The sequence below is a fragment of the Schistocerca piceifrons genome, chromosome 3, assembly GCF_021461385.2.
Source record: "Schistocerca piceifrons isolate TAMUIC-IGC-003096 chromosome 3, iqSchPice1.1, whole genome shotgun sequence".
NCBI lineage: Eukaryota > Metazoa > Arthropoda > Insecta > Orthoptera > Acrididae > Schistocerca > Schistocerca piceifrons.
Genome location: NC_060140.1, coordinates 597,541,474 through 597,558,934, shown reverse-complemented (window position 1 = coordinate 597,558,934; position 17,461 = coordinate 597,541,474). Strand labels below are relative to the sequence as shown.

The following is a 17,461-nucleotide window of genomic DNA, read 5'->3' as shown; positions in this document are numbered from 1 at the left end:
ACTACTAACTGCAACGAAATGAAGGTCGAAACTAAATGGGACCACAATATCTTTCTGTAAAATATTCATAGAAAGTGGTATAGAGCTTAATTTAGAAGTTAAACATTCACGACCGGTAACGTACTTGGAAATTTGTTGTTTGGACGCTTAAGAAATTTATTTGAGTTTGAACATCTCATGTGGATAATTTATGTCCATATATATTTTTGAGTTTTTGATTTAGAAATTTATTAATTTTTAAAAGATTATTACTGGATAGCAGTCTGTTTTCTAGTATTGTATCTTTATTCGATTTTTCTGGTAAGGCTATCAAACTGAAATTGTCAGCTGTAAGTCCGGCGTAAATTCAGTAAAGAAAGCTGAAATAATGGTATGAGATGTATAATCTATTCTCTTATATATCTTGCGATATCACCCCTTTGACTTGGTGGATTTATTGTAACAATACTATCGCAGTCATAGACTGGCATATTACAAATGTTTCTTAAAACAAATAGCTGCACTTACCTGATTTAACAAGTTTGGTTTATCCTATTAATTTTTAGCAGAAGTCACAAACTCAAAAATTTCATGTGTTCTACGAAAGACTTATTCAGTATGAGAAAAATTAGATGAATGGAGACATTGGTCCTGATTCTACTGTCATATTGCTTATTTTTTAGGAAGATTAACAGATCCTCCAGCATGTACAAATGGTTTAGGTTTCTAAGGATATACTGTGGTGCTGGTTCTGCAGTATGAAACTACAAGGCAACTGTGGCACTATCCTACTTAAATAGTGGTACAGTGCCTAGTGTGAAATACCTTACGGAAAGATATTTTTGGAACTGCTTACTATTTGTTACTTACGGTCGACTCGAGGTCTTCAGGTTCACTAAGAGGACTTGCGCTCAGATGGAGCACAGGGGACTGATGTGGCGCCTGCCACTTTGCTCCACAGACGTACTGCGTGGACGCACAAGTGGGCGACTCGGCGTGTACCTCTACGGCGTACCTGTGCGGCGTCAAGGCGAACACGGGCACCATGGGAGTCACGGCGGCGTTGACCAGGGGCGACTGCGACGCTCAGAACAATACCGCCAACCACGTCGACTCCATCATCAAGTGGGCGCAGGTCAGTGCGGCAGCATACATTCAACTTTCCACTTCATGGACAAGTACTGCTGTTAACATTATACATGTTATACATACTTACTCAGTTTACGTACAGTACCATTGGCTACGTAACACTATTACATCGTGATGTATGCGGTTTGTAATCAACAGCATACCAAAAGAGCAAGCAGATTTTGTGTCGCAAAGAAGCTGTTGCGATAGATCATGTCGCCCATAATCTGGATAGAGAAAGGGTTTCAACAACACCTCAAAATATTTGTTGTATTTATTGATATAAATTCAGTCTGTGATGCAATTTTTAATAAGGAACTGCTACTGAAGGTATACCAGTTTATTCCCGAGTACATCTCACTCGGAAATGAAATATTTTCTATAGTCTACAACAAGGTGAACCAAAAGGATCTGTACTACCTCCTCTAACGTTTAATACAGAGAGTAACTCTTCTACGTGTCGTCAGGCGCATTTTCTCTGGTGTTTCGGCAGTGTGTGGCTGAAGTCGGCAGAAACACGTACTGCCTACACGTCTTTCATGGGAAGCCCAGTGTCGACGAAAAGCGTCGATCTGTTTCTCTTTCAGAGCAACATGATTTTTGATGCGGAAATTTGCGTGACCACTTGATTGAGCGGTCCTACATTAATCTAGTACGATCTGTATTAAAGACGAAGAACAACCAGAACTCCGGCAACGCCCACAACCGCCCAGGTTCGCTCTGACTGCTACGCCAGTCAGCAGCGCAGTTCAGTTGAGACTAGAGTACTATCAATTCTTCGCGTTTCACTGTTCCTGTCATTGCGTATCGATAAAAAAATCGCACTATATTAATTTGAGATAGCTCCATCGAATAGGAACCTGAAACTGCATTTTAAAAAACAATTTAATTCGCAACGGGAAACAAGCCGACGCTTTTCATCAGGATGACCCCAACTACACACTGCAAAGATGAAATTGCAAATATCTCCCGAAACACCAAAGAAAATGGGCCTGATGCCTGTCGGCAGAGAGAATCTGTGTGGACAGCGTATCGATCATAAATTCCTAGCGATTGATAACCAATACTTTTCGAAGGCTATTGAAGATGAAAGGCGACACAACGTTGTTCAAACATTTCTCACGTATAGTGAGCGTAGGATCCTCTAAACGCGCCATATTCTCTGCGGAAGATAAACGCTGTTGAACGTAATCAATTTGTAAGAAATCTAATGTTTATTTTTTTCATCTGTAATAATTGTACCCTATTACAATGGTAACTAAATTACATTATACACCATTTTTTACAATAACACTTTTTTAATGAAAGTGATTCTGGAGAGCATAATTCGAATACGAAGAAACAGATCCGCATCACCTATCATACTTCTACAATATCAACACTTAGTTTTTAAAAATTGAGTTTTTTAATGATTTGAAGTATGAAATTTTATACATTATTTGAGTTAATAATATGAATTATAGATGGATTATTACGACAAGAGATCAACAGTGGTCCAGAGAAACTGATTAGTGTTTCCGAAAAAAAAAAGTCTATTACTATCTCTAAATATCAAGTTGGGTCTAACAAAGCAGTTTGATTAAGTTGGATCTTATAAAGAAGTTTGTAAAAGGGACATCCAAATATGGACAGTGTTACAAGTATCTCTGAGAAAAGTATACTCATCTGTCGACGCCAGAATGAAACATTAGTGGAAGCAGTAGCTCTGCGCTAAGAAGACTTCATTTTCTGGAAAAGTTACGACTGCTATGGGGTACGGAAAAGGAGTTGTTCTACGGATTACGGTAATCAGTCTTTCATATTCCGCAAGACGTATGGTTCGACAGAAAGAAACCTCTCACCGTCGGTGTGCACCAGGCCGCATAGGTGCTGCAATAATAAGAAATCAGGAAAATTTCAAATATGAACTGCTGTGTTTTCCGATGTCGTTCATCAGGTTAACTGCTCTATGAAGCCCAGACACCTTCACTTCTAAATGATACAAAAGAGATATGTGACTAATGGAGACTGTAGTGGAGGGCTCGCAACAGCTGTTTCCCTGACAAACCTAAACCAGAGAGAGTTTCCACTACTGGAAATAAAATTTTGGAGGAATTACAGTGAACTAAAAGAAACCAAATTGTAAACATGGCAGCGAAACAGCAACTGTGTAAATCTGAAGAGGTTGACAAATAAGCCAGTCAATTGCAAACAAAGGTTTATTAGCCCTTGACCCAGGTTTCGATGTCTGTAAAAATATCTTTGGTATGAATGGGTCTTCTTACATCACATGATGGCTCCATATTATCTAATGTACCATCATGTGATGTAACAAGGCCCACTCTTTCTGAGGAAGCTATTTTTACAAATATCGAAACGTATGTCAAGGGCTAATAGACCCTTATTTGCTACTGGTTGGATGATTTTGCAACCTCTTCTTAAAAGAAACTATGTACAAAAATAAGGCTTTTCTGTTTCATTTATCCGGAACGTTAATTCATCAGGAGTCTAAACAGTAATTAAATTCTGACCGAAATATTCTCTCCCTGCAATCGTAGGACAATATGGAAGTCATCCATAGAAATGATTTACTTTCTTCGTTGTATTTTCGAGTTTCCTCTCAAAACTTGAGATATTTTTTGAACTATTCGAAGCTTGACAGTGACATCTGTGGTAACTTGTGCCTGTAAAAAGACTGCGACGACGATGAAAAATTTTATAGTTCGTCGTCATAAACTAATGTCGACTCTGAATACCTCTGTCCAGTACCTGACATCCATGAAACGCACATACGACGCAGATATCACACGATGTCTTACGTATCATAGTGGTAACGATGACCAAACTTGACAGTGACGTGTTGTCTGAAACACGCGTTGTGTAGCATGCTACTACGTGTCAGTGGTCTGTCTGCAGGACGCAGGAAAGGCTACGGGTATCGTGACTACGGTGACGGTAACACACGCGTCCCCTGGAGGAGGTTACGCACACATCGCGGATCGCAACTGGGAAAGCGACGCTGACGTCATCGCTGCTGGAGGCGATCCAGCGATCTGCCCGGACATCGCGGACCAGCTGGTTAACGGCAACCCAGGTCGTAACATAAAGGTCAGTGGCAGACGGAGAAACACTCTTTACTTTACTGACATTTAAAATTAGATTTTCTTATGTGCAACATATTCCTTCTTCTTCATAGATTTCGACAACTACAGTATGATCTAATCTGTATGGTGTTTCGATGTGAGAAACGTTTGATGTTCAGTGACAGCTTACAGAGTAACTCGTTAGGTTTGCTACCTCGCTTTTTTGGTGGTTATACCTCACTAACAGTATCTTAATTTCAGTGCGTGTAATGGAGATCCTCGTGAAACAAGAGGTTGGTCATGTTTATACGGAAAAATTTCCAGCCGTTCTCGGTTGTAGAGCCTCTAAACACAGTTAAGGGCCGTTGATTTACAATGGCGTGTTCCACAGTTCCTTTTCTCGGCTGATCTGATTAATCAGAAATGGTTTGCGAAAGCCTGCAACTGGGCAAAAATGGATTTCTTTATAAATAACTTTACTACTTCCAGTTACGATTTTCTTTTGTTTATATTTTACACTGCTTATTTCGGTAAATAGGTACCAATTTTCAAGTGCATTCTCTATGCGTACTATTCTATTTTTTGTACCGTTTTTATGTGAGAGGTTCTGCATTCTTTTGTTATCTTTAAATTTTATTATCATCCTTAGGAGCAGGGTCTCGTAGATGTTAAACGTCACATACAATATTCTGTGCACAGTGTACATCATGAATAACAAATTTAAGTCAGTTAATGTAAGTTTATTATTCACAACATATAATGTGCACAGAAATTTGTGTGTGATGTTTAACATATGTGAGGCTCTGCACTGTATAGTCAACGTATATTGTGAACAGAAATTTGTTTCCGATGTTGAACATGTGTGAGACTGCACAAATAGAACATAAGACCTTAAAGTCAACAAAATGGGAATCATTTACCGAAACTGGTTGTGACTGGTGGAAGAAAAGTTATTTACAAACAGACCCATTATTTTCAGCAGTGTCAACTGTATGTGCGCAGAACTGTTTGCAGACAATGTAGACGTACAGCTGTTGACATTTAGTTATCTTGCCGCGTGGGATTAGCCGAGCGGTCCAGGGCGCTGTAGTCATGGACTGTGCGGCTGGTCCCGGCGGAGGTTCGAGTCCTCCCTCGGGCATGGGTGTGTTTGTCCTTAGGATAATTTAGGTTAAATAGTGTGTAAACTTAGGGACTGATGACCTTAGCAGTTAAGTCCCATAAGATTTCCAACATTTTTAGTTATTTTCTGTCACTGACCCTGGCGTTCCTAGTTTTGTTAATCTCTACAGGGGAACAGTTTTGTACTGTTATTCACTATACGGTAACAAGGAGCCCATGTGAAATCATACTGACCGAACAGTCCTTGTGGAATTTCTAAATTACACTCCTATTAGACACATTCTCTCCATAAACTCAGTAACTGATAATCAAACAATTTGGTTATATTGCACAGCTCATTAATGCCTATTATGACGTGCTAATTCTTTAATACTGCCTGCACTAATAACTTACTGCTTGCACTAATATCTTACTTAAGATTAGTCGGATTAATTTTGACTGGAGCCTGCACAAATAACTCCTTTTTACGGAATCTGCTATTTACGGTACACATGTCACATTTAAAAGCCAACTGCTCCAATTTTGTACTACAAGCTGGAAATTAACAACGTATTTAGATAATTACTCTTAAAAAACACAGTGTTTCGTATCCCTTGACTTTAGTTGACCTACGGGAAATAATCGCCCAATTCCTTCTGTTTCAGTTTCTAGTTCACTTTTCTTCCTTACAACTATCCTTATTTTCCACAAAGTCAAAGCATCAATATGGTCAACCGAAGTTTCTGTAGCACAGCATTAAACCGTCGCTGTGTGCAAGATAACTGGTTTGTCGAGTGTCTTATCTGCTCTCTCTTCATCTACTTGACATTTTTTGTGCAAAGTATCCGCGTCACTTAGCTGTTCAAATTCTGGTCCACAGCCATAATTGATGATCAACTATAGCACATCTTCACAGTCAGAAGTCTGTATTCGAAACGGAAATATTCTTTCTAATTATAACAGAATAGTTGAGTATTCGTATTTTATTTGTTCAAAATTCGCCGAACAATGGTACTTTCAGCTGCGTCTCCCTTGTGTAAAATTTCAGTTGTTTCCCAGTACTTTGGTAATTGTCTCGCTTCGACCAAACAGAATGACCCAGTTTTATGAAATAACGGTCCAACAGTGCTACATGCATCCAGTTCACCGCTCAGATATCATTGTTTCGCCATGTGTTCCAAACGGAAACGCTCATAGCAAATACTTCATGATTTCGTTACGTTTGTTGACAGGTAATTCTCGGAGGAGGCCGCAAGATGTTCTTACCTAACACGACTGTGGACGAAGAGGGCGCGAGTGGTCGTCGCTGTGACTCGCGCAATCTCATCTCTGAGTGGTTGGACGACAAGTCGGACCGTGACGCGACGGCCAGCTACGTGTGGAACAGAGACCAGCTGCTGGCCGTGGACACCGAGAAAACTGACTACCTGCTCGGTAAATCGGCAGTGTAGACAGCAGCCATAATATACTATGTGATCAAAAATATCTGGGCACCTGGCTGTAAATGACTGACAAGTTCGCGGCGCCCTCCATCGGTAATGCTGGAATTCAGTATGGTGTTGGTCAACCCTTAGCCTTGATGACAGCTTCCACTCTCGCAGGCATACGTTCAACCAGGTGCTGGAAGGTTTTTTGGGGAATTGCAACCCATTCTTCATGGAGTGTTGCACTGAGGAGAGGTATTGATGTAAGGCCTGCCACGAAGTCAGCGCTCCACAACATCGCGAAGGTGTTCTTTAGAATTCAGGTCAGGACTCTGTGCAGGACAGTCCATTACAGCTACGATAGACCACTCCGCCACAGGCCGTGCCTTATGAAAAAGTGCTCGATCGTGTTGAAAGACGCAGTCGCCATCCCCGAATTGCTCTTCAACAGTGGGAAGCAAGAAGGCGCTTCAAACATCACTGTAGCCCTGTGCTGTGATAGTGCCACGCAAAACAATTGGTGCAAGTCCCCTCAATGAAAAACACCACCACACCATTACAACCTCGCCTCCGAATGTTACTGTTGGCACTGCACAAGCTGGCAGATGAGGTTCCCCTGGCATTCGCCATACCTTCACCCTGCCATCGGATCACCACATTGTGTACCGTGTTTCGTCACTCCACACAACGTTTTTCCGATGTTCAACAGTCCGACGTTTACGCTCCTTACACCAAGCCAGGCGTAGTTTACCGACGTGATCTGTGGCTTATGAGCAACCGTTCGACCATGAAATCCAAGTTTTCTCACCTCTCACCTTACTGTCACAGTACTTGTAGTGGATCCTAATGGAGTTTGGAATTCCTGTGTGATGGTGTAGATAGATGTCTGCCTAGTACACATTACGACCCTCTTCAACTGTCGGCGGTCTCTGTCAGTCAACAGATGAGGTCGGCGTGTACGCTTTTGTGCTGTGCGTGTCCCTTTACGTTTCCACGGCGGCGTGCAAGCACCAAGATACAAAGCAGTGGCGCAACATAATTGAGGAGCATCTAGAGACAAAAAATGCACACTGTAACTTACGTGTAATGTAAGAGGAAATGTCGTTCATGTAAATACCGTTACTCTCATTCTGTAGGGTGATCCAAAAGCACTTTAACATTTGAAAATTCACTCTTTCACGGAATAATGTAGGAAGAAAGATTAAACTTTATACACATACCTTAAATGAAATGAGTGAAAATTCTGGCCATCAGAATGGTTGTGGACAACAACTCGTCAGTGACGCTTATAATCGCTCCTTCCGTGTAGTAAGATGTTAATATTTGTTGTAGTGAACATACAAGTCAAAAGAGTGAAAGGGCCATTATAATGATGGAATGAATGAGGAAAATCGGCGAAACCTGTGTGGTAGTCCTTTCTTTAACGCGATGATGCTTGATCGTGGAAAGATGGTTAATCAGTTTTGTGCTTCAGAATTTGCAATGAAATTACGCTAGTAAATCGGTGTCGGACTTCGTTATCATGTAATTACATGAAGATAGGTTCGTTTTCGGGAACGTGCTGTGAGCCCTTAAGGCTTCGACACTGGCAGCCAGTTCATTCCGTAATAGTGCTGAAAAATATTAGAAATGGTTAGATGAGGACAAGGAATAAATTTAACAATACACGCGAATAAAGTAAATCTTCAAATTCATATAATTAAAGTTCTTTTAACACTCTTACATTACAATTTATTACATCTGTTCACTAAGATGGCTACGACAGGAGAGAGAGAGAGAGAGAGAGAGAGAGAGAGAGAGACTAGTATTTGCTATAAAACAAGATCCTATCGTAAATATGTCACAGAACTAATCTCTGAGATCGGAAAGCTGTTACATTACTAAAAGATTGTGAGATTGCATACCCAATGAGAATCGTGTGTAAAATGAACTGTTATCCACCGATTATGTGACGCAGAGAACATCTCCGCTGTGGGGACCAGAAAATGTGGAAGATGACGATTGATTGTCTAATGTGTTGTGGAACGAATAAGTCCATTTCACACTCCATGGGTCTTTAAACACCCTCACCTGCAGAATTTCGGCTACCGAAAATCATAGAACTGTCGTGGAAGTCCCATTGTATGACGAGAAACTTACGGTGTGGTGCGAATTTACATCAGTTGTGATCCGACACTCTTTCTTCGAGGAAATGCGGGTAGCTACTTTTGAAACGGTCAGAGTGGCGGGCGCGAGGTAGACCAATATGTTAGAGAATCGCATCACCCCTAGTATGGCTGATAAACACCTGCTGTAATGCACGACTCTTATGTAGGATGGCGCTCCATCCCGTATCTTTCACACGTATGAAAGACCTCTTGCGCACATCGTTCGGTGAGGATCATATGCTGAGGCGGCACTTCCGTCACGGCTTGACCACCCAGGTCCACGGATCTCGGTGTGTGTGATTACTGTTTTTGGGGTTACCTAAAGTCGCAAGTATGCAGCATCGTCCAACATCGTTAGGGATGCTAAAAGACAACATCCGACGGTTATTTATCACCATATCTATTGACATGCTGCGCAGTGCTGTTCACAACATTGTCCGACGACTACAGGTATTGTTAATGATTGACGAAAGAAATGTTGAGCATTTTATATGAAGAACATTATCTTTGATAATATTTCTTTTGTGCCATATGACGCGCCCTCTGTTGCTCATTTTGTGCACATTTTCCGGTTTCGATTAAATTCCATCACATTTCAAGCAAGTGTTTTAATTTTTACCTCTCTACCTACGTTACTCCGTGGAGTATTGAATTTTCAATGTTAACTGACTTTTGGAACACCTTATACTTCGGAATTTATAATAAGAATAGAGAGACTATTATTAATAGGGTGTATCAAGAATCGTACATGTAGCGAAAGTTGAGAGACGAAGATGAGCTAATATTAAATAAATTCATAATAAATTCTTAATGATACTGAATAATGACGCAGGTTAGAATTACGAGCTAGGGCGTTTTATAATATTTACAATTACGTGTGGCTCAAAAGCCTGGTGCACGTCTCTCAATTGGACATGACTCTGACCCCTTACGAGTCCACAAAATACAACGGTAATCCAATCGGGAAAAATGGGCTCTACAGATTAACGTGGAATCCGAACCACGTGTCCTTCCTGGCGAAGCTTCGCGTAATTGAAAGACAGAATGAGCAATTGCATGGTCCGACTGGGTTTTGATCCAGCGATATTTCGTTTTCCAGGCACGGTCTTCACCGCTGCTCCTCCTGGCACGAGGTGCACTGTTTAAATGAGTAGTTTCGTGCCCTTATGTTTCCCTTCAACACCACAGTATCATTACTGCTCTACAGAGGTCTCTTCCACAGTTCTCCATGCGTTAAGATCTCCAGATCTTGTCTAGGATTCCCAATAGAAGTTTCTTGGTCCATTTATCATCTACTCGCATTCTAAGTGCACTGCCCACTACCATTTTGTTTTCATACCAGTCACAATTATGTTCTCCAGTAGAGATGGTCCTTGACATATTTCCACAGTGTAGTGTTTCTCCCAGCAATTTCGTCAGCGTAGCCCTTACTTGAATGTGCAGAAACCTTTGTAGAATACTATAGCACTCGCGCACTATGTAAATTGTTACTTACGTGTCCAGTAGAACAACTAACTCACTAATAGGTTGAGAAACTGCTTGAGATTCCATTTGACAAGTGGAATGACTGAAATTTGCTATCACTCTAACTTGTATGTAGTTGGTTATAAGGTGCTTGCGAACAAGTTTTCCAGCCTAACGAAGATGCTGCTTTAAACAAACATTTAGAACAGTTTCTAAAATTTCATTTCTGACAAGGAAAGCAAATATTGTAGAAGAAATTCAGTTCAAGATGTACGTAACGGTCTTACTTTTCTGTTGCCTCTCAAAGGTCTGTTCGAGTCATCTTTCATGCAGTACCACCTGGACGCCGACAACGCAACGGAACCCCGTCTCAAGGAGCTTACGGAAGTAGCTATCAAGATGCTGGAGAAAAATAGGAACGGATACTTCCTGTTCGTAGAGGGTAAGTCCATTCATACTCATACTTTTCAAATCACTCCGAAACGTTTGGCAGAGCGAACGTCCCTCTGACCTATGTATTAGGTAGCGCAGGAAGAATAATGTGATGTGGGTTTTTCATCGTCACCACCACCTCAAGGAAGTTTCAGCAGTTGCGAAATCAAAAGGTGAAAGCTAATGTAAAAATGTGAAATAGCCGTCTGAAGATGAACCTGTCGGTTCGAAACCGAAAAGGTGAGATTTAAATAAATTCTTAGCATTGTAAAAAGTAGCTGGTTGCTGTTATTCTCTATGTAAGAGTCAACCTATATTTTGTACACACCCACGGGCTCAAAATGTTACTTATCGACAGTGATAGACATCCTTGGGGTTGTGAAGCAGCTGAATGGGTTGAAAATAAGTAAATCGCCAGGTCCTGATGAGACTCCAATTCGGTTTTACAGAGAGGACTCTACTGCATTGGCTCCTTACGTAGCTTGCATTTATCGCGAATCTCTTGCCCAACGTAAAGACCCGAGCGACTGGAAAAAAGCGCAGGTGACGCATGTATATGAGAAGGGTAGAAGGACGGATCCTCAAATTTACAGACCAATATCCTTAACATCGGTTTGTTGCAGGATTCTCGAACATATTCTCAGTTCGAATATAATGAATTTCCTTGAGACAGAGAAGTTGCTGTCCATGCATCAGCACGGCTTTAGAAACCATTGCTCCTGCGAAACGGAACTCGCCCTTTTTTCACATGATATCTTGCGAACCATGGAAGAAGGTTATCAGACGGATGCCATATTCCTTGACTTCTGGAAAGCGTTTGACTCGGTGCCCCACTGCAGACTCCTAACTAAGGTACGAGCATATGGGATTGGTTCCCAAGTATGTGAGTGACTCGAAGACTTCTTAAGTAATAGAACCCAGTACGTTGTACTCGATGGTGAGTGGTCATCGGAGTGGCCCAGGGAAGTGTGGTAGGTCTGCTGTTGTTTTCTATCTACATAAATGATCGTTTGGATAGGGTGGATAGCAATATGCGGCTGTTTGCTGATGATGCTGTGGTGTACGGGAAGGTGTCGTCGTTGAGTGTCTGTAGGAGGATACAAGATGACTTGAACAGGATTTGTGATTAGTGTAAAGAATGGCAGCTAACTCTCTATACAGGGTGTTACAAAAAAGTACGGCCAAACTTTCAGGAAACATTCCTCACACACAAAAAAAAAGAAAATATGTTATGTGGACATGTGTCCAGAAAACATTACTTTCCATGTTAGAACTCATTTTATTACTTCTCTTCAAATCACATTAATCATGGAATGGAAACACACAGCAACAGAACGTACCAGCGTGACGTCAAACACTTTGTTACAGGAAATGCTCAAAATGTCCTCTGTTAGCGAAGATACATGCATCCACCCTCCGTCGCATGGAATCCCTGATGCGCTGATGCAGCCCTGGAGAATGGCGTACTGTATCACAGCCGTCCACAGTACGAGCACGAAGAGTCTCTACATTTGGTACCGGGGTTGCGTAGACAAGAGCTTTTAAATGCCCCCACAAATAAAAGTCAAGAGAGTTGAGGTCAGGAGAGAGTGGAGGCCATGGAATTGGTCCGCCTCTACCAATCCATCGGTCACCGAATCTGTTGTTAAGAAGCGTACGAACACTTCGACTGAAATGTGCAGGAGCTCCATCGTGCATGAACTACATGATGTGTCGTACTTGTAAAGGCACATGTTCTAGTAGCACAGGTAGAGTATCCCGTATGAAATCATGATAACGTGCTCCATTGAGCGTAGGTGGAAGAACATGGGGCCCAATCAAGACATCACCAACAATGCCTGCCCAAACGTTCACAGAAAATCTGTGTTGATGACGTGATTGCTCAATTGCGTGCGGATTCTCGTCAGTCCACACATGTTGATCGTGAAAATTTACAATTTTGATCACGTTTGAATGAAGCCTCATCCGTAAAGAGAACATTTGCACTGAAATGAGGATTGACACATTGTTGGATGAACCATTCGCAGAAGTGTACCCCTGGAGGCCAATCAGCTGCTGATAGTGGCTGCACACGCTGTACATGGTACGGAAACAACTGGTTCTCCCGTAGCACTCTCCATACAGTGACGTGGTCAACGTTTCCTTGTAGAGCAGCAACTTCTCTGACGCTGACATTAGGGTTATCGTCAACTGCACGGAGAATTGCCTCGTCCATTGCAGGTGTCCTCGTCGTTCTAGGTCTTCCCCAGTCGCGACTCATAGGCTGTAATGTTCCGTGCTCCCTAAGACGCCGATCAATTACTTCGAACGTCTTCCTGTCGGGACACCTTCGTTCTGGAAATCTGTCTCGATACAAACGTACCGCGCCACGGCTATTTCCTCGTGCTAATCCATACATCAAATGGGCATCTGCCAACTCCGCATTTGTAAGCATTGCACTGACTGCAATACCACGTTCGTGATGAACACTAACCTGTTGACGCTACGTACTGATGTGCTTGATGCTACTACTGTAGAACAATGAATCGCATGTTAACACAAGCATCGAAGTCAACATTATCTTCCTTCAATAGGGCCAACTGGCGGTGAATCGGGGATGTACAGTACATACTGACGAAACTAAAATGAGCTCTAATATGGAAATTAAGCGTTTCCGGACACATGTCCACATAACATCTTTTCTTTATTTGTGTGTGAGGAGTGTTTCCTGAAAGTTTGGCCGTATCTTTTTGTAACACCCAGTATATATATAAAAATAAATTAATGCAGATGAATAGGAAAAAGAATCCCGTAATGTTTGAATACTCCATTAGTAGTGTAGCGCTTGACACAGTCACGTCGATTAAATATTTGGGCGTAACATTGCAGAGCGATATGAAGTGGGACAAGCATGTAATGGCAGTTGTGGGGAAGGCGGATAGTCGTCTTCGGTTCATTGGTAGAATTTTGGGAAGATGTGGTTCATCTGTAATGGAGACCGCTTATAAAACACTAATACGACCTATTCTTGAGTACTGCTCGAGCGTTTGGGATCCCTATCAGGTCGGATTGAGGGAGGACATAGAAGAAATTCAGAGGCGGGCTGCTAGGTTTGTTACTGGTAGGTTTGATCATCACACGAGTGTTACTGAAATGCTTCAGGAACTCGGGTGGGAGTCTCTAGAGGAAGGAGGCGTTCTTTTTGTGAATCGCTACTGAGGAAATTTAGAGAACCAGCATTTGAGGCTGACTGCAGTACAAGTTTACTGCCGCCAACTTACATTTCGCTGAAAGAACACAAAGATAAGATAAGAGAGATTAGGGCTCGTACAGAGGCATATAGGCAGTCATTTTTCCCTCGTTCTGTTTGGGTGTGGAACAGGGACAGAAGATTCTAGTTGTGGTACGAGGTACCCTCCGCCACGCGCCGTATGGTGGATTGCGGAGTATGTATGTAGATGAAAATAGCAAAAAATTAATCAAGTTAGGTATCCTATTTTTCTCGAGATGGCAACTAAAACTTTGTGACTACCTTCCATAGTTGGCTGTTATGTGTGTGGTGGTAAGTATCCGCAACTGGCAGTGTATAACGTCGCACGGTAGAATAGAGCAATAGTTGTTGGATAGACAGTGACGAGTGAGCTTCGAGTGACAATGCCACTCGAGTGTGTTGTTGATCTCGCAGCATTATGCAGTGAACGTATATCGCAACGACTGATACCACTCTTGCTTGGGGATTTACAGGAGGCAAGATCGACGTTGCGCACCACTCGACCCTCGCTCACAAGGCGCTCGACGAGGCCATCGAGTTGTCGGAGGCGGTGCGGGTGGCGCACGAGCTGACGGACGAGCGCGACACGCTGATCGTGGTGACGGCCGACCACGCGCACACCATGTCCTTGAGTGGCTACGCGGCGCGCGGCAACGACATCTTTGGTGAGTGACGGCCACACGGGCAACTAAAATGAATGCGGCACAACCGGCGCTCAGCTGAAATCAACCGATGAATTATGGCGCGAACGTTAACATCAGGCTAAGCTACAGATCAGACTGTTAGCACAACTGGTAACTGGCATTCACATTTTAAGGATTGCCAACTTCAACATAAACGAGACCTCGGTCTACGCTCCATATCTTCCTGACAACACAACCAAACCGATCGACTGACACCGAATGCCAGCTGTACCACACTCAGTTTTTGCGACTCATGACAGCCACTGGAAACATGTGTCTCGGTACGAGAAATCACTACAGGACTAAACGAATGTTCTGTTAACTACTTCAACCTGCGATACTCAACTTTAAAACGGCAAGTTTAATACAAAGCTATTAGTTCACAGGCAAAGGGATGTTTCATCTCGTCCGAGAACATTTTTCATACTGAAGAAAAGAAAAGAAGGCCGCAGTTCTTGAGATTTCCACAGGTGTGAAGACTGAAAAAGTGTGACTAAAATGTTCTCAATCCACATGGCTGCTACACTTTACCTGGTTGTTGCTAACGTGTGTCATTATTGGAATAAGAGCGGTGACCAGCCAGCATGAGTGTGTGGACGCCAAAAACTGAGAACTGAGTTTGCTAGGGCGGCCCCGCGGGTCGTTCGTACAGGAAAAAAGCTGTTTACAATGCAGAGGCCAGACACTTTTGTTGACCCCTTAGGAGCCATGTCTAGACCGTAGCCACCAGATCCGTCCATGATAGATTGCGGTCAGTAGCGTTCCAGTTTCAGCCATTAATTAGACCACTTTATTGGTAATATCGTCGAACGATACTGTTGGCAAAACCTAAAAAAAAGAGCAAATAACTTGCTACAGATTTTCCAAGTAGGTACCGAAACACTTCCCTTGACAGTGTTTCACAGCAGAAAAGTAATAGCATTTTGCCCGTCTCTGACACAGAAATGTGTGTGTGTGTGTGTGTGTGTGTGTGTGTGTGTGTGTGTATGGGCCGGGGTGGGGGGAGGGGGGGTGAGTGTACATGAAATATGAACAAATTTTCATTACAAAAAAGCTATATTGGTAGGATATCACCCCTCATCACATCTATTTGGAGTAAACTACACTATTTATTCTGCATCCAGATGCACATCAAGCAGAAGAAATTGTGACCAAGTTATAACAAAGAAAAAATGACGTGGAATTACGTCGTTAACAGTCACTTCCAAGCATCAGAATCCACGTAATGGGATTACTTCTTCCTGCCTGTTCAGTATTATACCTGTCTGTCTATAGGCGATAGTGGCATCTAGTTTGTAAAACGTGTTGCTGACGCTTTCATTTAGTTACTACGAAATTGGAATCAGGATGTAACTTTATCTTCTTTAGAAAGTCTTAATGAGAATCCTTGATGTCTCTCGCCTGATAGATATTATCAGCTTACTGTGCAATGTAATCAATGACAGAGCATTTTAATGTATTTTTCTCTCCAGTGGGAGTTAAAAGTTCGGCTACCGTAAGATAAGGGGAAGTACTCAAGGACGAATATGCGCGACTAAGCTTCAGATTTGCATTTCTACTCGTAACAACGTAATACACTAGCCACTAAACACTAAAATTGCCAACACCATGAACGGAGTATGGAACTGATGTCAGACTGGTATGAGGTGTACAGTACCACATGCTCGTAGATGTGAATGATTAGTATTTCAGCGCACATTCTATGATCAAGCAAAGATTACACAGCAGACGTTCAGATGGTTCAAATGGCTCTGAGCACTATGGGAATTAACAGCTGAGTTCATCAGTCCCGCCGGCCGGGGTGGCCGAGCGGTTCTAGGCGCTACGGTCGCAGGTTCGAATCCTGCCTCGGGCATGGATGTGTGTGATGTCCTTAGGTTAGTTAGGTTTACGTAGTTCTAAGTTCTAGGGGACTGATGACCTCAGAAGTTAAGTCCCATAGTGCTCAGAGCCATTTGAACCAATCATCAGTCCCCTAGAACTTAGAACTACTTAAACCTAACTAACCTAAGGGCATCACACACATCCATGCCCGAGGCAGGATTCGAACCTGCGACCGTAGCAGTCCTCCGGTTCTGGACTGAAGCGCCTAGAACCACTCGGCCACAGCAGACGTCTCATTCAGAAATCGCATTTGGATGTAAGTTGCTAGTGAGAAGATCGTGTTATTGGCAAGGGGGGGGGGGGGGTGCAAGTCTTCGTGTCAACAGGGACAAAACATTTTCCCCATAGCTGTGATTTAGAAATTTTTTGAAAATCTTTGTCTGCTCATCGGTTTCTCCTGTTAGGCTATACACTTTCCTTTTATTACGTGGTCAATAATGTAAAAAAAAAAAATGGTTCAAATGGCTCTGAGCACTATGAGACCTAACATCTATGGTCATCAGACCCATAGAACTTTGAACTACTTAAACCTAAGTAACCTAAGGACATCACACAACACCCAGTCATCACGAGGCAGAGAAAATCCCTGACCCCGCCGGGAATCGAACCCGGGAACCCGGGCGTGGGAAGCGAGAACGCTACCGCACGACCACGAGCTGCGGACTCAATAATGTAAATACTACCAGGATAACAGTATAATTACAATAAATCCTCCTTTTACATTCTCAGGTTTTACATTTTCCCACTACTTACATCATTTCCTGTTCGTCCCCCGGTAAATACTATGCTCGCAACATTTCCCTGTCATTAAGAATTTCGTGCAGATACCATTTCCCACGTTATGTACTTGTGAACCAATACAACACTCTTCAATACATATGTTCCCATTCGTGCAGAACCTATAGTA

At 42.5% G+C, this 17,461-nt stretch overlaps 1 protein-coding gene across 1 annotated transcript in view; it reads left to right on the top strand.

Annotated features, from left to right (window-relative positions):
* The window catches only part of LOC124789614 (membrane-bound alkaline phosphatase-like), a 30,364-nt gene that overhangs the window by 8,247 nt on the left and 4,656 nt on the right, over nt 1-17,461 (top strand). The window contains exons 2-6 of the mRNA XM_047257031.1: nt 941-1,114; nt 4,003-4,194; nt 6,503-6,704; nt 10,613-10,747; nt 14,461-14,652. Of these exons, the coding sequence (XP_047112987.1) occupies nt 941-1,114; nt 4,003-4,194; nt 6,503-6,704; nt 10,613-10,747; nt 14,461-14,652 (895 nt within the window). The remainder of the gene's footprint in view (nt 1-940; nt 1,115-4,002; nt 4,195-6,502; nt 6,705-10,612; nt 10,748-14,460; nt 14,653-17,461) is intronic.